At 49.7% G+C, this 22,627-nt stretch overlaps 1 protein-coding gene across 1 annotated transcript; it reads right to left on the reverse strand.

The window, feature by feature from the left end:
• Window positions 1–14,219: 14,219 nt before the first annotated feature.
• Window positions 14,220–17,309, reverse strand: FASLG (Fas ligand). The gene is made up of 4 exons (XM_072343665.1): window positions 16,901–17,309; window positions 16,561–16,606; window positions 15,049–15,102; window positions 14,220–14,614 (listed from the first exon to the last, which is right to left on the reverse strand). Exons 1-4 carry the CDS (start codon window positions 17,291–17,293, stop codon window positions 14,220–14,222), a joined length of 888 nt encoding a protein of 295 aa, XP_072199766.1. The 5' UTR covers window positions 17,294–17,309.
• Window positions 17,310–22,627: the final 5,318 nt, after the last annotated feature.

The following is a 22,627-nucleotide window of genomic DNA, read 5'->3' on the forward strand; positions in this document are numbered from 1 at the left end:
CTCAGGCTGTCCGCCACTGTCGGGACCGGCTGCCACGGCGTGCTTGGGTCTGTCTCTGTGGGAAGTCGCAGCCTGACATCCCGCTGTGGAACGGCTTCATGTGCGGGACCTCCCTTGCTGCCTGGAGGGTCTTCTGTGTTGCAGCAGTAGGGAATCTCTCGAGGGCCTTGATGTCCCCGGGCTGGCTGAGCCGAGCGTGCCGCTCTGTGCAGCTTGGCGTGGCATCTGTCTGCTGCCACGGCTTCTTCTGGGCTGGCTCTGGGAACGTGAGGCCCGATGGAGCGGAGAGCGGCTTCGTACCCGTCCCGTCCCATGCAGCCTGAGACTCCTTCTGGGTGCAGCCACCGGGGGCCGAGATGATCTGCGTTGGGTGGATCTGCGGGAGATGCTGTTGGTGCGTGGGGCTGTTGTACGGCCATGGCCACGGCATCCTCGGCGCTGCACAGATGTCTCCTGATCTTGATGGAGACGTGGACGGATTGCCCTCTGCCGTGCCCCACGCTCACTGGGCAGGTGGCTGTTCTCTGGCAGCTGGGATCTATTGCGTGATGGGCCCGATGCTGCCTGGCTGCTGGGGCTGGAGCTGATGTTCTCCGGCCCCTGGGAGCCACGGGCCGGCTCCTGAGCCCCTTGGCTGGAAGTACTGGGGCCAGCACGCTCCATGTTGCCGCTGGCGGCTGTAAGGGGAGGCAGAAAGGTCGTTGGGATGAAGCTGCAGCCCTGAGTTGGAACGGACTGCCCTCCTTCCTGAGGCAGAAAGAGTCTGGCGAGGCCGCCCTGAGCAGCACCCAGTGCCAGGCATTGCCCGGCCCCAGCCTAGGGAACCACAAGTGTTTGCATCTTACCGGTGCCTATGCCAGCACAGCTGTCACACTCCCAGCTGTCAACTCTGTTGCTCAGGTAGGAGCATTTGCGGTGGGTCCCTTCTGCAGCACAGGAACTGCAGAGCAGCAGCTGCCAGGGCCTGGGGAAGCAAACGGGTTGTGACGGTGAGGACAAAGTGGGCCAAACCAAGCAGTGGCCGGCACATCTGCAGTGCTCAGCCCTTGTTCCCTCATCCCGTGTTGAGGCTGAGATCCCCTGCAGAAGCCTGGAGGGCTGCTGAGGTAACTCACCCATCCGCCTCTTCCTGCTCCCTGCCTCCTGGGTAGAGGCACTGTCTGGCGTCACAGCGCCCGTGCCTCTGGAGAAGCGATGGGTCGCTGTTGTCATCATACCAAGATGGTCTCCTACAAGAGAAGGGAGGAAATGCAATGAGCCCCTGAGGCTCCCCGCATGTGACCCAGGGTCTCCCCGTTCCTCCAAGGCAGCCCCATTTCCAGATTCTCCACGAAGCTGAGACCTATGCTCGTGAGACAGCAAAGGCCCAGGCCTGCCGGGACAGTCCCTGGGCAGAGCCAGTGCTTGCCCCTTCCCATCTGCAGAGCTGGGGAGAAGGACACCAACCTGAAGGGGATTTGGATCCCCAGAGTGGACATTTCTGCACAGAACAGGAATGCTTCCTGACAAATGGGGCACCGGAAGCACATGGTGCCCACATTCATGGCCAGCCCCTGCCGGAGAAGCAGAAGCAGTGTGAGCGTGAGCAGGGCCTGGTGCTGCTGTGCGCCAGTTGTGGCCACAGGGTGAGTGAGGGGAGGGCTCCTACTTGGACACAGCTGCGGTGGAACCAAGTCTTCTTGCACGTTGGGCACCTCAGGGTCTGGTAGGGCGTGCTGTTCCCCAGGGGCTCCAGGCAGATGACGCAGTCCGTGTCGGGGGATGGAGCTGCCTCCAGTGCCTGTCGTGGGCGGTGCTGGCAGCACAGGGACCTGGGGGAAGATGCGAGTGATGGGCACAGGGAGAAGCTCTGCCAGGAGGGCAGAGCAGCAGGCAGGAGCCCCAGGCTCTGGCCGGCTGCTGGGAGCTGGCACTGCAGGTTCCTGCCTGGCTTGGCTGTTGCTGACAGCCCTTACCTGTACTGCCCAAAGAACTGAGTGACGCATTCACCCTCCGTGGCACAGGGCAGGTGGAAGCTGCGCGCACAGCCTCTCTCTGCGCAGCTGATGGCAGCTCCTCTCTTGCCACAAACAAAGCATTGCTGAAAAGAACAGGGCAGCCCCGATCAGCAGCAGACTCGGGGCCTCCACTGCTGGCCCCGCACCTCTGGGCAGGGCACAGGCTGTGGGAGCTGCTGGGTCTCACTCTGCAGAGCCGCCTGGCAGATGAGGCTCCTCTGCTATGGCAGGACTTTGCCCTGGAGCCCGTGGGAAAGGCTGCGATTGCTTTCCTTGAGTGCAGACTAAGGTGACACAAAGCTTACCGATCCATTCAGGGTCTTACCTTCTGGTCCGCCTGCTTGATTTTGCGCCTGATGGTACCAATGGTCCCAGTGGGGAGGCGCACGGTTTCCTCCCAGGGGTCGCTTTCTTCCAAGATGATGTTGGCAAAAAGCTGCAGCAGAGGAAAGAGCAGAGCAGGATCTCATTAGGACCAAAAGGAAGGGAGCATCCCTGGCAGGAAGGTGGAAGGAGCCCTTGAGCTTTGGAACTCACCAGGCAGAACTCGTGCACACAAAGGCCGCTCTCGGCAAAGGTGCGCCCGCAGATGTTGGGGTCAACATCCGCCCTGCGACACAGCATGCACACTGGAGAGGAGAGAGCAAAGGCGAGCAGCAGTGAGCATCCTGCCGGGCCAGGTGTCCCTGAGGACCGTTCCCAGGGCCGTGCTCTTTGCTTGCTGTGCTGGCTGAGGGGCAGGGATCCTTTCCTCTCACCTCGCTCCCCAGAGTCGGGGGCCTTCCTCTTCCTGTCCGACATGTCGCGCATCGATGGTGAGCACTCGGAGAGTCTCTGCTCTCTGCACCTCACCAGGCCGCACTGACGCACGCTCTGAGCCTGGCAGCCTTTGCTCTTCTCCCAGCCCCGCGGGTCACAATGGCCGCTCCCCGCCACCCACTGTGACATCACAGTTACCCCCTGCAGGGCGGGGTGCCTCCCAGCTTCCCAAGCAAGATGGCGCCGGGCAACCTATTCCAGGGCATCCTCGCCTGAATCTCCCCTGGCACAGCTTGAAACCATTTCCTCTAGTTCTATCACTGTCTACACAAGAGAAGAGGCATTTTGACATAAAATAATATTAAGTGGATAAATTGTTGTATTTTGGTGTAAAAAAGGGTATTTTGAAGACAGCGTCATAATTTGCTAATAATAGGTATTTTGAGTAGTTAAAGTCTTCTTTTGAGGATTAAAAGCAGTGTTTTGTGTAGAAAATACTTTCCTTGGTGGGAACAAGAGTGATATTTATGAGAGAACATGTTTTAATTTGGGGATAAATAGTGATATTCAGGGGGAAATGCCTAAATTTTGACATAAATTCATATTCTGGTGAGAAATTGTTGCATTTTGAGACAAAAACAAAGTGTATTTTGGGGATAAGCGTCATGTTATGCAACAAAGAAGAATTTCATGTAGAAAATGTTTTCTTTTGGGGATGAAAATAAGTATTTGATGTAGAAAATGTCTTTTTGCTGGGATAAGTGTAGATACTTAAGTGAGAACATTTTATCTCTGGGATAAATATTTATATTAGTGCAAAAATGTCTAAATTTTGACATAAATTGATATTAAAGGGAAAAATTGTCATATTTTTGAGACAAAAATGGGTATTTTGTGGAGAAAGCGTCATACTGTGCTTAAAATGGGAATTTTGTTTAGAAAATGTCTTTTGGGGATGAAAAGCAGTGTTTTGGGAAGTAAGTGTATTTTTGTTCGGATCAAGAGTGATATGTATGAGAGAACATGATTTATCCCTGGGATAGATAGTGACAGTCCTAAAGAGAGCCACTCAAATTGCGGTTCTCGGAGATTTTTGGTACTCCACCACCACTGTGCATCATGGAGATATTTGAGCATCATCACCCACACCACAGGGACAGCAGCACAGGTGGTGCCCACAGCCATGCAGGAGGTACGTGGTCTTCTCTGGAGCAGGGGATGCCTCAGCCTGCACAACAGCACAGTGGTGGCTCAGGCTGTGGGTGATCTCTGGCATCACCAGACACTCTCAGTTCTGTCCCAGCATTCACCTGGTCTCAGGGAATGGGCGCTGCTGTGGGATCAGGCAGACACTATGCAGGGAGGAAGGAAGGAGGTTTCATAAAGTCCTCAGCATGGGTCACTCTGCTAGAATACTCAGACTGGGAAAGACTCCACCACACATGGAAAGAAGGGCTTTATCTCACCCCAAGCTCTCACCACCACCACCTTTGAATCACCTGTCTCAGCAGAAGTGTCATTTGCAGAATGCAAATATATGTGAATCACCTTGTGTGCTTTTTGCTGTCTCTAAGGCTGTTTTGGAAGTATTGTTCCACCCAGCCACAGTGCTATACTGCCCAGGAAGAGGAGGGTGATAATATCACAGATCATGAGTTCTCCTGGCAGCACTGAACAGCAGGGCCAAGAACTCCAGTCCTCACCCACAAACTGCAAAGAGTCGGTTCAGTGCAACATCCCCAAGATACTGGTCTCTGAGATAAAAGAGATTATTTTGGTGATTCTAATGCTCATAAGAAGCCAAAAGCAACTGCATCAGGCCGAAGCCTTTGGTGCATCCCCCACACCATTATGGACATAGGAATTACAGAACATCCTTGAAACCTCTGACCATTCACGCAGACCTTGAAGGGCTTCTGAATAGTTCCTCCTTGCTGTGTGGTCAGCTCCCACACCTCCCCCTCCTGCAACTTCACCCTCCTGGCAAGGAGTTCATGGCATTTCCCACTCCCCAGAGATCACCACCAGTCCCGTGCATTGCAGTCCTCCAAACACATCTCCTGCCTACTCACCTAAGTCACTTTTTCACCACATCTTGCAGATATACAGTTCTTGGTGGTGTTGGTTCTTTCGGGTTGACAGACCAGCTTTCAGGCTTCTCCCCAGGAAGCCAGTAAGCACAACAGTATGCCCTGCAAAACTCTTCCCCCTTATCTGCCACCGGGACACTTTTAGCATCATTACTGTGATGATAAATTCACATTTTCCAGCCCAGTGGTGAGACTGAAGGCAGGCATCTGCTGCCAAGGCACCTACTAGCTGCATTCACCATTTATCATCTGCTATTAAGAGGAGAGCAGGAGGAAACCTGCCCCATCCTGAGGGAGGTGCAGAGCCTGGATGGGGGAAAGGGCCCCTTCTTTGTTGCAGGGGCAGAGAGAGGAGTTTGAGCCTGCGGCACAAGGATAAGGTTTGGGGCTGACGGAGGCCTCACTGGGGGTGTTCCAGTGGTGCAGCCCAAAGCCCTGGCTGACAGGACTGAGTGGCCATGGGGAGCGCTGCAGGCAAACACTTTAGTTCAGTTTCATTCTCCCTCCTTGCTCTGAGTGGTCTCTTACTAAAAGCAAGCATTTTGTTAGTTTCTATTCGAGCTTTTCTTTCCAGCCACAAGTGCTCACAGGAGCATCTCGTTCGTTACAGACTGCTGCAGTACAGTGGCAGGTGCCTGAGGCAGACATGGCCACCTCACAAGACCCAGATCTGTACCCCTGCTTGCAGGTCACTGTCCTTCCCCCTGGGACTGGAACTGCTTGTTTTTAATACCCTGACCGCGGCCATCTTTCTCACAAATCTGCCCTCCTGTTAACGCTGCTTCACAATCCTTGCAAGCTGCAAGTTTTAATTGAAGCAGGATGCTGGGTGTCCATGCCCAGGGAGGGCTGCAGGGCTCTGTGAGGAGAGTGCAGGGGCTGCCTCGCATGGAACACGGGCAGTGTCAGACCCCTCAGGAATGGAAACACCGAGGCTACAGCTGAGCCCAGCAGCGCGTTGGTAGGGCTCCAGGTAAAGGTGTTTAGGAAAATGCCAAATGCTGTGCCAGGCAGCGAGGGCTGAGGGGAAAAGTGGCAGAAACACCTGCAGTGCTGAGGGGAGAGGAGGAGAGAAAATGGTGCTGCTCTGCAGCACTGAGAGGAAAGAAAATGGTACCTGCTCTGCAGCACTGAGGTGAGAGGCAAGAAAATGGCACCCATTCTGCAGCACTGAGATGAGAAAAAATGCAGCTACTGAGCAGGGGTTCCACTGCAGCCCCTGGGGAGAGCAGGTTTGTCCTGATGTTCCTGCATGGGTCCTTCCAGGGGCTGCAGGAGGAAAACATAAATAAAGAGAAGGAAGGAGTTATATCAGACCGGAGCTGCCATCCCACTGCCCCACCAGGTAGGGGAGGCACAAGGGAAGGGGCAAAGCTGAACAGTGCATGGATTGGGAAGAAATGTTGTTTATTTTGTTTTGCTTTTCACCCTCCAAGTGTGTTTTAACAGGCAGTAAGTTCATTTTCCATAGCCCACAAGCTTTTCCATTTATTTTCTCCCCCAAACCTGTTGCATTGGAGCAGCTGTGTGGGTACTGGAGAGCTGCTCAGGGTCATTCCTCTGCAGGTACCAGTTCTTGTCTTAATTTCCACTATTCACACATCTGGCAGGTTTAAAGTGTGCCCCATCTACAGCATATTTCAGGTGGGAGCCAGAACTTTCAACACGGCTCAGTCTTGCTTCTCCACAAAGAGGTATCTATCCCTGTTCAGCACACAAGGGTAGTGAGAGGGAAAGCAGTCTTTGTCTGTAATGGAGACAGGTCAGCAGTGCTGACAGGGCCAAAGGAAACCGTGACCCTATTCAATGGTTTAGAGGAGGGATTCCCAGCAGATGCTGTCAGACTGACTCAGCAGCTCCGTTTGGGGTTCTGGGTCAGCACAGGCCTCCACTGCCGACCTGCTCCTACTTACTTACTTAGACTCAGCAAGAGAAGCAGCATGTAGGAGAATCTATTCAGCACGCATTTTAAGACCACAGGAAATGGCACCTTTAGAAAGCAGAGCTGCAGGGTCAATGTAGCTTTTTTTTCTTTCTCCTCCACCCCCCCCTAACCACTCCTCCCCCCAAGGAAATCAAAGGTGAAGAATGAGAGGAGTCAAAGGGGTAAAAGAAAGACCAAACCGAGAAACCAGTTACGCAAGGCATATTGCTAACTGACAATGTAGCAGTTCTGTGAAAGGCTTTCATACCCCTAAGGAGCAAAAGCAAAGTGTTAAGTGTAAGGACCAGTCCTGCAAAAGGTGAAGATCACTCGAAAACAGTCTCAAGATAGCAGAAGATAGCAACTTGGTCACAAGAAATTAGTGTCAAGTTTCTCGAAGGTCTGTACAGCAACACTTGCTGTACGATTGAAGATACTAGAAGTCAATAATTTAAGATAAACATTGGTTTATTCTCTCTAAGCCGTGACTTTATTCTCTCCTTCTGAATAGCCAGGTGTATTTACTTGTCCTGGCCCTGGGTGGGTAGAGAGGCAAGACTCACAACTGGCCCAGTTTCCCGAGTCTCTTTTGATGCTTGGTGTAACTCCAGTATGAGTACTGCGGAAAACTTACCACGCTTTTCTTCACAGTGTCCTATAAAGTTACACGCTAAATGTGGTTTACGGGCAATCAGCTGAAATGCAGAAATGAAACTGCTGCTACCGAAATGCCCACTTAAGGATTTTTCACAGAGTTCGGTGATTGTACAGCTCCTGGTGTGCTCTTCATTCACCCCTAACAGTTACAAACAGCAGCCTTGTGGTCTGCCGCAGTCATCACCATCCCACCCATCTCCCCAGCATATCTAGCTCCCTCCTATGAGCAGTGCTGAGTTGGTGTCCACTGAGCACTCTATGAAGTCTAAGGATGGTGTTGGTGTGCATAACGTCTGCTGGCATGGCACCTAGATCTTTAAAGGCTGGCATCCTGCAGGACTGGCACGCAGAGACTCACATCACCTTGTACAGCCTGTATCCTTTGGTGAACAGCCTGGTACCAGAGGGAATGAATGCTGCTGGGGGCATCAGTACAAGGTTCCAAGCCCCTTTTCAGGTTCTCTGATGCTTTCTGTTTCCCAATATGACAGATGTGCTAGAAGATTGGAAATGACAAAACTTCTAAGAGACCCATGGTTCTGCTACTTAGAAGCCTTATAAAGGCTTTTAATGAGGTTTCCTAGCAAAATACAGAGGTGGGAGTTGTGTGGGATGGCTTTACTTGTTCTCTTAGGCAGGCTCAATGCCTGATACTTGCTGGAGCTGCCCCAGGCTTTTATCACAGACTGGGCACCCATCACTGTATCTTTACTATCATACGTGCATCCTGGGAACCAGGAACAGTCAGGCCAGCAAGTTCCATTAGCATCAAAACGCAAGTCACACATCTGAAGGTGCAGCGCACAACACCAGTTATTTCTGTTGTACCTCTGTCTAGATGATCTCAACAGGTACTGAACATCGTAACTACAAAGAGCACTGGATACAGTAACTGTATGTATGCATTTACTGCTGGATGAGTCATACCACTTCTTGCCCATGAGCTCTGCCCTGCGCAGAAGGGAATGCATATAAACACATAATAAATACTTCAAGGGCAGAGAAGAGTGAGACACTGGCTCCATGTGCAGAACTAATGATACCTAACGTGGTCCCAGCTGGATCAGGCAATTACCAACCCCTTCTCTCCTTCAGCAGCTTCTCCTGACTCACATTCTGCAGCACAGCAAGCAGGGTCTCCACAGGATGCAAGTGGGGAGTTCCAAGCGAACCTTGAAAATGATTGTTCCCCACCCATGCTAAAATTCAGGGTAAGTAGGGCAGCAGAGGAGCCTGACTCAAATTCTTGTAAGCTCAGATAAACACGGAAACGCAGCTGTGGGCAGGAGGTAGAAACACCCCCCCAAAAAAAAAACCAAACTTCAACAGCTTTCATGTTTGCAGTGGTCGAAGAGCTCAGCTCACAGACAGTGGCTCACTAACAACAATTACCTCCTGCTCTTCACAGCAGCGGCAAAGAAACACACTTGCAAAACCACGCACAACCTGGTGGACTGCTCAGCAGCAAGGATGTGCAGGATCAATTTTAGAGCACAAAAGCAAGGACTGCCACAAAGGCTGCAACAGCATGCTTCTGGGCTTATTGAGAACAAGCCTGATAACCTGCCCTTGCCCAAGCTAAGGACAGCAGTGGGACTTATTAACTATATATGCTGAATTTCTCCAGGTACTGTCCTTTTGAAACCAAGCAGGGGAATTGGAGCAAATAACATCCTCTTTTGTTGCTTAAGCATTCTTAATCTTCTATGGCTTGGATTCCTCTTTCAGAAGCCAGTTCTTGGATACCCCTTCTCCATTGCAGATACCTCAGCAGGGGGCATGGATAGACAGATTAGCAGCAAGTCAGTCTTTCAGCATGTCTTTAGGCTGAGATTGTGCAGCTCACACCAGTTCTTTGGCTGACCCTCTGATGGCTGAGAACTGCAACAGCCATTGCACCTTTGTTTGGGAACTTCATGTCGATCATAGCAGCATGAACAGCTATCTTGTAGGCTGTTTGATTTAGGAAGGAAAAATCTCCCTCTCAGATATCTTTTCTGATTATTATTATTTTTTAATCTCTTACCATAAATCTCACAAGCTATGCCAAGTGGGGTGCATACCCCCAGCACACGGCTCAGGAGAGCACACACTCTGTGGGGAATTAAGGTAGGTAGGGAGAGGGTTTGCCTGTGATGCTCAGCTGAGACTTGTTTCCATTCCTCCCTATCTCTTAGGCCACCTTCTTCTGCCTGACAAGGACAGGGCAGGAGGTCCACCACAACTAGTCGTCCCACTTCTCGTGCATCAGGGCTTCGGTTGTGTGCTGGGAGCGGAATATCTGAATCTCACATTACCTCAAGAGATGAGTCAGCTCCAAATTGTCATGCTTTTCTTCCTCATCTTTAAAATAAAATTGAGAAATTCACATGTAGCTTCCCTCACCTTGCAGAACAGCTCCTCCTCTCGTTTTACTCACCTCATTCCTTTGCATTAAACCTCAGTCACTTAGTCATGCCTAAAACTGCACTTTTGTAACCGTGACGTAACGTGCCTCTTCTTCTGAGTGCTAGAAAAATAGGAGTAATATTTCAGCTTCCCTCTCCTCCTACACAATCTGGTTCGTGTATTCTTTACAGCTCCATGACCTAGAACTAATCCCACAAGACAGAGCAACCAAAACTCAGAAACATTAAGGCTGCCTTTAGGGGAAAAATAATTAAATAGAAAAGGAAATAAGCAGCAACAATGAAGCCTGTCTGATCAAACAGAATGAAGACTGCTTCTTAACTCACAGGTTTTGAGAACGGCTCAAAAAAAGATCAGTTCTTCCATTCTTGTGCTCTCTTTTCTCTCTTGGAGGGCTACAAAAAGAGTCATACGTAACCCATATCAGCTAAATACAACAGCTAATCTGTGCAGTGTGAGGCCGGGTGAGCCTGCTGAGAGCCAGCCCATGTTGGAGCTCCATTTCGTGTCTCTGATACTGCTGCATTTGTTGACCAACAGTGGCTTCTTTCACTTCTGCGTTACAAGAACCCTTCAGGCCTTCACTGCGTGCCAGTGACCTTCCTCTGCAACACAAGTAACCACAGGCTAGTAAAAAATCAGAAGACACAGGTGCAGTATCGATAGGAACGATATGAGAGACACTGGCCACAGCTATTAGGGGCCATTTCTGCTTCTCCAAAGGTGGTTTTCTCTGCTAGGGGAAAGCTACCTGCAACAGAAGATGCTGGGGCTGCTTGCCAGCATGCCACCTCTCATCTCCATGGGTCTGTGAGGAGCAGCACCCAACCCCAGCCTGGCTCGTTACTCATCCTATCTCTTATACTTACACTCTGCCTCTCAGAGATTGTCAAACCTCCTCTCGCTTCCTGCACTTCTTCTGTAGAAGCAGCGCTACTTACCCCACCAGGGTAGACATATAGGATGCAGCATCTGATATGCATCAACCACAAAAGAGCCCATCTCCCTCAAGCAGCTTGCTGTGCAGCATGAGTGTTACTGTGTCATGCCGGCTTGGCCAGCTACACACTCCAGCCATACAGGCATTGCCTGGAAAGGATTCAGCTGACTGTGAGAGCTGGTGTGCCTGCAATGGACTTGCTGGATCACATAGGAAAAGAATGCCTGTGCCTAGGAAGTGCCTAGGAAGAAAGGCTGTGATACACAGAAGACCCCCAGGCACTAGGAGCTGACCAGAAGATGCTTCACAGGAGTTGCTCTGGACTCATCGCTTCTCAGATCTACAGAGGAGAAGCTCCCTGGAGTGCTATTAAACACTGCCCAAGCCCTGCAGTACCTCCACACATGGCCCAGGCTCTTCCATCAGGAGAGAGGAGCTTGGCTTACACAGACAGCTGGGATTGTTCAGTCTGGAGAAGAGGAGGCTCAGTGGAGATCTTAGTGCTCTCTACAACTGCCTTGAAGGAGCCTGCCTCTGCTCCTGGGTAACAGCAACAGGACAAGAGGGAAGGGCCTCAAGCTGTGCCAGGGCAGCTTCAGGCTGGATATTAGGGAATGTTTCTCAGAAAGAGCAGCCTTTTCCAGTGCACCGCCACTCCTTCTGAGTGCGTTCACTCTCTCAGTCACAGAAGTTGAATAGTCATTAAGTATTTAATGCTAACATTAAGAAATACTCCAATCAGTGAATAGCATCTTAGATAATTCAACCAACGGCTTTAATAAAGCTGTTCCACAAGCAGTCTGTGAATCGACTCTGTGCAGTTTAAAATTGCATGCTTCTGTCACAACCTTACTTTGAATCTTTAGTCCACAAGCTCAGCAGTGAATTTTCTACAGCCAGGTTGAAGCAATATTTGAGAACAGGACCACAAGGCAGAAGCACACATGGTACCGGCATCTGTGCTGCCGACTCTGCTCGCTGACTCTGGAGCAAGGCTAACAGCTCCTCTGTCCCACAAGGAAAGGCAGCTCTGCGCACCTCAGGAGACCCCAGTCCGATCTGTATCGCTATCCATCTCACCATGCCGCCATCTCTGAGGCCTGCAGGTCTGCATTCCTGTCAGCACATCAGATAAAACTGTTAACAGATCCTTGTCCCCTCCTGATGCGCAGCAAGAGCCACTGCCACATCCTGCCCCAGAGCTTACATTGGTGGCTGAGCTGCCATGTGCTGGTTTATACAGAACTTCAGGAGCTCTTCAGCCCTTTGCTAATACAGCACTGGTAGAGTGCATAATCTCAGCATCAGTTTCCTTTGGGTGCCGAATGCTCTTCATCTCTCTAAGCTGTTTATCACCAGCAAAGAAAGGAAGCGCACAACGTGCTCAGAAATTGCTGCTTACAGATGTGTAAAGACAGATGCACAGTCACTCTTCAGATAGATGTCTAGAAAGCAACACAGCACAAAGAGCAACCAGAAAAGGGAAGAAGCTTCCAGCATCTCCTGAAAACTTTCAGTCCAGCACCGCTGTCTCTGCACTAAGTGGTTTGTCCCTCTGATGGCAGGAGGAGATGGGTGCAGAGGGAAGGCATCAGCTAAGCAAAAAAGACTCCTAACCACTGACTTGTAGAGGCACTTTCCTTCCTGAGAAAGGCAATGGAAAGCTCCACGTGCAGCAGGGCCAGTTGTGTGAGCAGAGGCATAGTGTTTACCGCACCTGACTGCACCAATGGCCTGTCCACTCCTGGATTTCAAAGAAACATGTTTCCACAAAGCAAGCAACCACAGGCCACACACCACAGAGCAGAGGACAGCACCAGAGAAAAGGAAATAAATACCACACGCTGCTGGAGAGCCGCTGTTTGAATTACAAGAAGCCTGGACCACAGGCAAAAATGATGCAGCCTTTTTGTACTGCCTAGTGATAGTGTGGCAAGTTGAGGTTAACCCTTGCAAGGAAGAAGTTTTGTGGACCAGTGATGGAGTGAGCAAATGTTATTTAACGCTAAAAGCATGACTTCCCCTCTTTACCCCTCAGACTGCCATGTGAAATGCTGCTGGCTATGGCAGGCACCAAGAGGAGCATGGTGCTTTCAGGGATAGCAGCACCAGCTTCAGCAACCAAAGTCCTGCTCCCTTCCACACCCAGCCATGACCTGGGGCTGGGGAGAAAAGCCTGTGTCCAGCTCCAAGCACCACTACCTGCAACATGCAGGGGAGAGCTCCCAGCCACCCACATCCAAACCAGAGCTCACAAATCACACCCAGAGCAATATTTACAAAGCACAGGGGCTCTCCAAAACTTTCCGCCAATATTTCTCTTTACTTGAGCTTAACTCTGCAGTTCTATATCAGTCTAGACCCTTCCTGAGGGTCAAACAGAGCTCGAGCTGCCCAGTCTGAGCTGCCTACCTCACACCTCCCTGATCCCCAGATCTCAACAATTTGGGTTGCCTGAAAGCTCTGTGGCAGGGACCCAGCGCCTCACCAGTCAGGGAGCAAATGTTTCTGGCACGTTGCTAGAGGTGGAGCAGGGTCCAAAAGCATTCTGGGCTTTGGCCATTGCAAAAGCCTTCAGCCCCACATAAGGAGAGTGTACGGGGCCATTTCCTAGAAAAATATACCTTTATTTGCCATCTGTGTTTTGCCCAGGAGAGAGCATCCCACCTAGACCCTTCTGCTATACCCAGCATCATAGCATGTGGAGGATTCAGCAAGACCTTGTTTTCTTCACAGGGCCAGGACCCCTCACGGCATTGCCATTTCCAGCACATTCCTTGCAAGGTGAATTAAATAAAAGGGTGGGGATATTTTCTGGGAAGGGAACAGTCGATAATTTAACACAAAACAAACCTACCATGCTTAACAAGCCAGCTGATAGGTGGGTGCCTTTCGGACAAGTTACAGTGCCAAGTGTCCAGGTGGGATGGGCAGACAATTGCTCAGGCAGCTTGAGCTTACTCCCACATCACCGCCCATGGTGTGGCACAGCACAACTCAGACTGAGCAGCCTCCTGGACACAGACCAGCTGTCCCCAAATGGCCTGAGCTCACTGGGGGCACAACAGCATTTGTGGGCCAGTGCCGCTGAGGCCCTGGCACTTTCTCAGGTAGCAGAGTCTTCTTGAGCAAGTAGTGAGTTTCAACAGGGTCTTTGATGCTCTACATTTCAGGGTGGCAGTTTTATTCAGAGGAAGAAAGTGTGTGATTCTCTTCAGGTAGCTATAGGAGAGCCCAGGTGCTTTCCAGAGGTCTGGTTTCAACCCTTCACAGTTGCTTGGACCTGCTCACACAGAAGGCTGCAATATGGTTTCTTGATGGGTTTCCTAGAGTGAGACCCTGATTTGGTTTTGGAAACATTGGACTGCTGCCTTTCAAGTGGCCCTCACGCCTTTCAAGTCCCTGTGTGTAGGGTGCTGCCAGCCACACTCCAACAGCATCACTTAAAGCTTAAATAACCCAAAGAACGTCTTGGATTCCTCAAAGTTAACCAGATCAATTTTAGAAACGTTGACATACAGAGTGTCCCTCTCCCTGAGCTCAAATAAAGCTCCCAGGTAGCTTTTCCGGGCCCACATTTTCTCTTTTGTACAGTAATTAATGCACTTGTCCTCCATCAGCACATGGCTGCCCGGTGAAGCTGGGTTTCTCTTGTAGACAACATGGGTCAACACCTCGTTGTCACAGCGCCTTCCCCGGAAGAGCACATTGGAGTATACAAAGTACAGACCAGTCTCATTGATCACAAGGCCCTGGGCACGGTACTCGATGCCGCTGGTGAAGGCATGACCAGAGATGGGCTCCCACTCCAATGGAAGGTTCTGCTGTGTGGGGTTCCCTGGAAACCAGAATGAGAGAGGAGGTGCAGTAAGCATAAGCATTAACATGTTTTCCCTTCAGTTACACCCCAAGTCACAACCAAGCCACCTGTTCTCCATGTCTTTGTCTGCAGCATAAGAAGTCTACCCCAACCTCATGGAGGTGGGAGCTCAGACCTTCCATGTGCTACAATTGGTGTTGAGCTGCTTTTGGAAGCACCTCGCTGACAAAAACAAAAAGCAAAGGAAAAAAAATAGAGCTCTCATTAAAAAGCCTGAATGAGGGGAATATTTTAGCAGTGGGGTACCTTCAAGTTGCCAGAGCACACGCATTTCTAAAGGAAAATGAGAAAGTCTGTGCAGCTCCTTACAACGACAGCCAGGCTGCTCTTTCATCCCAGTAACATCTGCCCTGTTCTCTGCTCCCAAATCTTGCTGGTCCCTCAGCACATACCTGTTAAGTGTGCTGCCTTCCTTGCTTCTTTTTTCACTGTCTTGCTCTCCTGCCCTGCATGAAAACAGAGGAGACTGTAGCCACATGCTCCACAGAGAAGCCAGTCCACTGAGAAGAACAGAGGTATCTGTGAGGCTAAAGAGGGGTAGATTCCCAGCAGCAAAGGGCACATAGGCACCATGGCTTGCTGTGAAGAGATAGAAAGATGCTCAGCCAAATGCTACAGAACAGTAGAGAGAGTTAGAAAGTAAGAGCTGAAGCAAAAGATCAGATGTGATCCAAAGCAAAGGGAAAAAAACAAAGAGAGCAAGGAAAGTTTTCATCTTAAAATGGCTCCACCAGTGAACTCAAGTAGAGGACTTTTGCTCAGGTTTTAGGAGAGGGATAACAGTGTGCCTGTACATGGCATCTTTAGTCTATGTCAAGGTGACTCCTGGTGCCCTGTCACAGACATACCTGCCTAATTGTCCCACTCCAGCCCAGCACTTTCACAGCAGTGGAAATCTGGCTGCCAAGTACCAAACCTCCTTACAGCTGGACCAGAGAAGCTATCAGAGACATCCTGAAAGCACCTGCCCAGCCAGGCAGACTCTGTCCTCAGAGAGGCAGAAGACTGGTAAGAAAACTCTGCCTTCCTTGGAGAGTTTGATTTCTCCTAGAGAAATAGGCTGGTTGCAGTGACTGGGCATGGGGACCCCATCCCACTCCATCCTGCCCTTTCTCTCAGCGTCTACTTCTGAGCATCAAGTTCTCAACTTTTAGAACCATCTTCTTTTTTTAAGCCGGTTATTTGGCCCTTTTTAAAAAGATCCTGTCGCTAATAACACTAACACAGAATGTAAAATGACAGTTTGAAAGTTCAAAATACAACTTTTAAACTGTTTTGTTGAGACTGAAACCACTTTCCTCTAAATTTAGGGGTGAAAAAAAATGTAGGAAAGTTTCGATTTCAGTGAAATGCCATTTTTCTTAAAGAGAATAAAACTGCCATAGGATCAGGATCTTTTCAACTAACTTTGGCTGTAGCAGGTGAGAACTGGTGCCAAAAGAATTTAGGACCAAAGTTGTCTACTCCCTACGGCACAAGCGGATCTCCCACTCCCAGTGAAAACAAAATCCTGTATGTCAACCCAAAACCTTAAAGAGCAAAAGGTCCTAAAACATGCAGCGTACATCTTGATTCTCCGCTCTCCTCCTCCTGTGCATGCTGTTGCAGTGTCTCAGGACAGCCAGAAGTTCACTTTCACAGCAGAATCCCTCCCAGCATCAGTGCCCCACTTGGGCCTGGGAGGCCCTAAAGCAGAAGCGAACTGTCCCACACTGACACGACTGAGCATTCCAGCAAGCAGGATGCAGGACGCCCTTGCTACACTCTTCTTCAGACCAAGCAAGTGTGAGGAGCGCTTCCAGAGCTACAGCCCTGCCTTTGCACCTCACAAGGGGAGGGAAGGATTTGGCAGAAGCATTCACACATGCTGGCAAGGGAGAGTTTCTCTATGTATATCAACTCACCTATGAGCTTCTCCAGAGCTGGAGGGATGTGTTCAGTGCTGACAGACTGTCAAAAGAAGAAGAGTGACAAGCTCTCTTAGCAGGGTGAGAACATAAGGGCACCATCTAGATGTGGCCAGACTATCTCAACAACGGCTATTCTGGGTGCTCATGCAGAGCTGCGAGTTGAAGTGTACAGGGAGGGAGAGCTTGCAGCACCCAAACATCAGGACATCCAGATATGTACCACAGTCACCAACAGAGCAGTCCTTCACAGTAACTAACAGCCCCAAGCACACTGGCATGGCACACATGTCACAGTTTCTCCCCACAGCCGGTGTGGCCAGCAGGCAGACTTTACCTCTCTGAGTTCAGCCAGCTCCTTCTCCAGGTGGAAAATCTGAAACATGCTCAGCCCCACTCCAGTGAGTGCCAGCAGGATCAGCAAGAAGATCACCAGGAAGCTGACGTTGCTCCTTTCTCTGTTGCTCTTTGGCTTTTTCCTCCGATCAGGTACTGGTGGTGGGAAGGGAGCGACAGGGGATGCTGGATGGCAGGAGGTGCTGGCATCGGCACAGCCATCCACCCAGAAGATCTGTGGGTACATATAGTTCAAATTCTGCTGCAGGGCTGGGAGTGGGATGGGCTGGACACGCTTTGTGTGATCTTCCATGTGGCAGCCAAAAACTGCCGAGGCTGGCCCGGGCTGAGCCCTGGGGGAAGACCCAGCTCTGCTTCTGTGTGCCTGCATCATCACTCCAGCAGCAATCATCCAGCTCAGATGCTGCAACTCTATGAAAGCCTCAAGCAGCAAACCCCAAAAAGCTTCCGCCCTCTGCTGCAAGTTCAGGGCACCCGCCTGCTCCTCCCACACTGCAGCAGCACGCAAATGCAGTTGGACAGAGCTGGTGGCAGGCTGCACTCACACAGCAACAGCCCCAGGAAGGAGATGCACAGAGCAGAGCAGCACTGTGCTAGCACGTCAGGCAGGGGCTGAGTAATCAGCCCGGCACACACCCACAAGCCAGCCACCCTTTCCAGCAGCCCACACAGGCAGAGGCAGCTGCTTTTCCACTGCGGTGTCCTGCACCACAAGCAGGGGGAATAACAGACTCTTCTGCTTCTGGCATCCTGCATGAGAGGTGAGAGGCAGAGCCGTGTTTTCCCCTTAGCATTAGTATGAAGATAGCAAGTACAGCAGTAGGCACTTCATTTTTGCAAAGGACAAATTACTTACTGCTGCCTCCTGTCTTCTTCCAACTTGAGGAATGTTAGAAAGGGCAGTTCTTCTTGTTTTTCAGTCTGTTCCTCAGTGCTGCAGCAGGACCTCAGCTGGCTGGGTGACTGATTAGACACTGCACTGCTCATCCTGGTAGAACTTCCTTGCCTTTCGAGGAAGAATCCAGAGTTGAGGCACACCGTAGGGACCAGCACTCTTAAAGGCTCTCTGCTCAATCACGAAGAGAGAGAATCATGAGACATTGAGATTTTTCAATGTAATTAATCTCCACTGGCCACAGATTTCTAAGTAGCAGGAAGGAGCTTTCCCATCAATTTACACAGAAGACTGTCCATAGCTCTTTGCTCTTCCATTTCATGGGCATAATGAAAGGAGTGCATCTGGGGGAGGGCAGCGTTTAAAAAGTGACACGTTTAATGCAAGAACAAACAGAATTGTTGTCTCTTATGTGGCTGAAGGAAGAAGCCCCAGCACACAGGTTTTGATCTTGAACACCAAAATCCGGTGTGCTTGTCACTGACCCACTGCTTTCTATTTTCACAAAGATGCAGACGTGTTTGTCATCTGTGGGTAAGCGATGAAAGCTTTGTTTCAGCTGTTCCTGCTGCATCTTCTCTATTCAGATCAAGAGCCCTCTAATACCACATGTTGTGGCAAACCAAAGACCAGGGTTATTTTACCATCAAAGAATCCATTTCAGTTCACGGCACGCTTTCAGAGAATTCTCCCTTCCCAGCACTCTCTGCTGTCACACTCTCCATTTCACCTGCGGCCACCTTCAGGGGTCACCTGGTAAGCAGTGCCAAGTGGGAGCACATCTGTGTGGCACACTGTGACACCCACAGGCCCTGCCTTCTGCTGTCTTCCTATTGCTCAGACCCAACACAGGGCTAATGAGGATTTTGAAGAGTTGGCAGGACAGTTTGCTGCAAATAGACAACCATGTCGCTGCAAGCTCTTTTGATGGAAAGCCGGGAACCAAAATGTAGGCAAAGTTGATCTCACCCAACATACAAGTCCAGAACAGCTGAGCAGGAATAAAAGGACAGAAGAAGGGCAAAAAGGGCATCAGATTTCTCTCTCTGCCTCCTAAGCTGCCTTTTCACCAAGTTTGCCAGCAAAGAACAGCAAAAGACAAGACGCAGCCATGCAGGCAGAAAAGGAATTTGCTCAGAAGGATCCCTCCATCTCTCACTACCCCCAGAGGAAAGGTGGGAGCCCTTGTTAACCGCACACAACAACAGGCTGAAGTTTGTGCTGACTAGAATTAGCTAGAAGCTGAAGAACACAGGTACAAGTTTGCATCAATACATTCAAGGATTTAAAAAACAATTTAAAAAGATACTGTGTAGGACAAGACTTATTAGGTTCCGGACACAGTAAAACATGAAGATGATATTTCCTGTTACAATGACTAGCAGAAATGCTACAAAGCAACTCTTGAAAGCCCACAGGGCTGCACAAAGGACGATGTTTCTTAATTACATGTTTTAACAGTTCACTTTTCCCAGGCAAGGGTGATGCTTTCCACTTCCCTCCAAAGTCACCCCTTCACTAGAAACACAAGGCATGCGCTGAGATGCGTGTTGGTACCAACAGCTCCCAAGGGAGATGTTCACATCCACAAAAGAGCAGCATTCAAACCCCACTGCTGACAGCTCTATGGCATTGCGATGCTTAGCACAGCCCTTTTCCAGAGAGCAAGACATTTTCCTCTCTTGTTCATTAAGCACATGCAAACTACAGCCTGCACCCAACGGGCACTGGGATCAGCCAAAGGGGCACAGAGTAGGGCCCGATCGAGACAGGACAGAATCCAGCAGCACAAAGAGCTGGGATCAATTGCTTGAACATATGGGAAACAAAAACAGCTGGAAATCCCAGCTGGTTGTCAAACACGGACCATGTCCGTGTAGCAGCTCCACAAGCAGGGCATGCAGCCCTTAAGTCAGCAGTAACCATGCCAAGTTACAACTACTAAGAGATGTTCGCCAGCTGTTTCAAGTTATTTTGTAAGAGTCACAGATCTTTCTTTGCTGTGAGACTGCAGAGGACCCAGTAGGATGCAGACTCTCTACCCAGCACACATCTAGCAAAGAAAAAACTAGAATCAAGATAGCCAGCATTTATCTTCCATTTTCATGTCCTAAAGAGTCACATCTAAGAAACACAGCGTGGTTTTGGGCTGGAGAGGACCTTAAAGATCATTGAGACCCACGCCTGCCATGGGCTCAGGCTGCCCAGGGCCCATCTGTGGCCTGGGGCACCCACAGCTCTGGGCAGCAGTGTCAGCGCCTCACCGACCTCTGAGTGAAAAAGACCCCTCTCACCTCTAATCTGAATCTCCACTTTTAGTTTAAAGTCCTTCCCCCTAGTCCTATCATTATTTGCCCATGCAAATTTGGTACCCCTCCCACTTTTAGGCTTCCCTCAAGTTCTGGAAGGCTGCAAGAGCTCTCTCTCCCCGCAGCCTTCTCCAAGCTAAACAAGCCCAGCTCCATCAACCTTCCTTCACAGTAGAGGTGCTCCAGCCCCCTGAGCATCTTCATGGCCACCAGCTTCACATCTTTCCTGTGCTGGGGCCCCTTTTATTATTTTTTAAACTGGGGAAGGGACACATAAAAAAGATGCATGATTTTTACTATCCATTATCTATTTTACTATCCATTTGCTAACCTGTCTTATCTGAAAAAAGCCTGGAAACGCCAGCTCTTCTCAAGCTGACACAAACCCCAGTGAGCTTCTTCAGCAACACCTGATGCTGTTTGACACTCAGGGTTTCCACAAGATGAGACACACTGCTTAATAGCTGCCTACCCACAGCACTTTGTGGTCAGAGCTCGACGCTTTGTGTTCCAAAAGCAGTGGAACATTCGTACCAAAGTGAAGCATGTTAAACTGTTCCATCCCATCTCATGCTGCATGTTGACAAAAGCAGAAGCCACCTTACACTCCAGTTCTCTCTCTACCAATACCACACAGCTAGGGGAGTTTACATCTTTAAAAGAAACTGCATTTCCTCCCTGATGCTTAATGCATATAAGCAAAATGTCTTATTTCAGCAAACATGGCTAGCAATACCTTCATATGATGCATATGTTTGTGATTATCCCTTTTTTGCGAAAAACATTCACGTTGCTTAAATATTTGGTGCCCCTGGACTTGCACGAAGGGATCATGAAAGTGCTCCAAGTGCTTCTGTGTGCAACAGCTTTTTGCAACAGGAAACAACAGCTCTCTGCGCCGACAGGCTCCTCAAGGTGACCGCTGCCCTGTTAGCTGAGTGTTGTGGTTTGTCAGTGCAAACACCCCAGCGCACTGAGACCGTGGCAGAGGTCCAGGAGCTCAAACAGCTCCACAGATCTCCCACCAACATCCTGCTCAGGGCTCCCTCCCTGCCATCACCTCCACAGATGTACTACGTTACATCCACGTCCTAAAAGACAAGACCCTTGGTTTACATAATTAAGCACCCAGATTTCTCGCTATACAGGCTGCTGCCAAAGTCGACAGCTTGTTTACACTGAGAAATGCTTTAATGCAAAAGCAATTTCCTCGTGGCTTCCAACCTGGTTTTGTTTTAAGCAATATAATAAGCAAGATCGGCGCAGCCTAACTCAAAGACTCCAGAAATTAGCAATGAAAGCCAGGAGGGCGATTCTACTTAATAACCAGTTGGTTGGAGACTGAGTTGGTTCTTGTTTGTTTCTAAAGCAGGGCATCTCATCTTAAGAATAGTTTAAAGGGTTATATTAAAAAAAATAAATAAACACAGACAGCACAGCAGCTGGACACTCTTCTCTGCATGCCTGAATCTCAAGAACAGAAGCAGTCTGTCTCCTGTGGGGAGAGCAAGCGGATCCTGAAGGAACACTGCACTCCAGTGGAAATCCTGAGAGCGCACAGCTCTCCCCACCCAGGGGAGGCAGGGAGCAGGACAGCTGCTTGGGCAAACTCTGAGCCATAGGAGGCTTGAGAGCAATCACAGAGTAAGCACGTGCTGGGAAGGAAGGATACAGCCCTCACCGCTCAATATGCATGCTGCTTTTGTAGCAGCACAAAACATGGACCAGGCCCTTCCGTGAAGCATCCACACCACCTAGCAATTTGTCAAGCTTTATAAACCACCTCCATGAGAAAGTACCGTCTCTCTAGAGCATAACCAACTTAGAAGTGCCTTTATTTCATCAAAGAAATCAGGTTAGTCAGTGTGATATTAATAAAAGTGAAATAGGAAGCTAAAAATTACTCAAGAGGCCACATGAAAGGATAACGTTAAGCAAACGAGAACATGATTTTAGGAGCTTTTTTGAAAAAGCAGATAAAAAAAAAGTGGTTATAAATAATTAAAAGCAGCAAGCACAGCAAGAGGAAGCTGTGGTTCAGTTCCATCCATGCCAGAAGCAAACACACAGCAACCCAGGAGGCTCCTTCCAATGGAGCTTTCCCAGCAGCTGAAGCATGATGTGGTTGGTTGGAAAGTTTAGACCAAGACACAGCTGAAATGTTTGGTAATGGTAATGAGAATATGGACATCTGCTCCTCAACTGACATGCACCAACAGTGATCCTACTACATACACGTTTTATTTACAGGAGTCATTACTGCTAACATAAACTTCCACTAAACAGCACAACAGGGCTCTTAGGCTGACGTCTCTCACTGTATGTCCAGGCTTCTGTTAGTCAGATACTGAAAACACCGGAGGAGTCTGCACTGTGGGCAATGCTTTCTGTCTTTTTTTATACCCAACACAACCACTCCTTAGCTTCCTAAGCCCTGTCCAGGTTTAAAAATCAATAGATAGTAGGGAATGCAGGAATGTTTGAAAGGAACGTAGCTGCACAC

The sequence above is a fragment of the Excalfactoria chinensis genome, chromosome 8, assembly GCF_039878825.1.
Source record: "Excalfactoria chinensis isolate bCotChi1 chromosome 8, bCotChi1.hap2, whole genome shotgun sequence".
Taxonomy (NCBI): Eukaryota; Metazoa; Chordata; class Aves; order Galliformes; family Phasianidae; genus Excalfactoria; species Excalfactoria chinensis.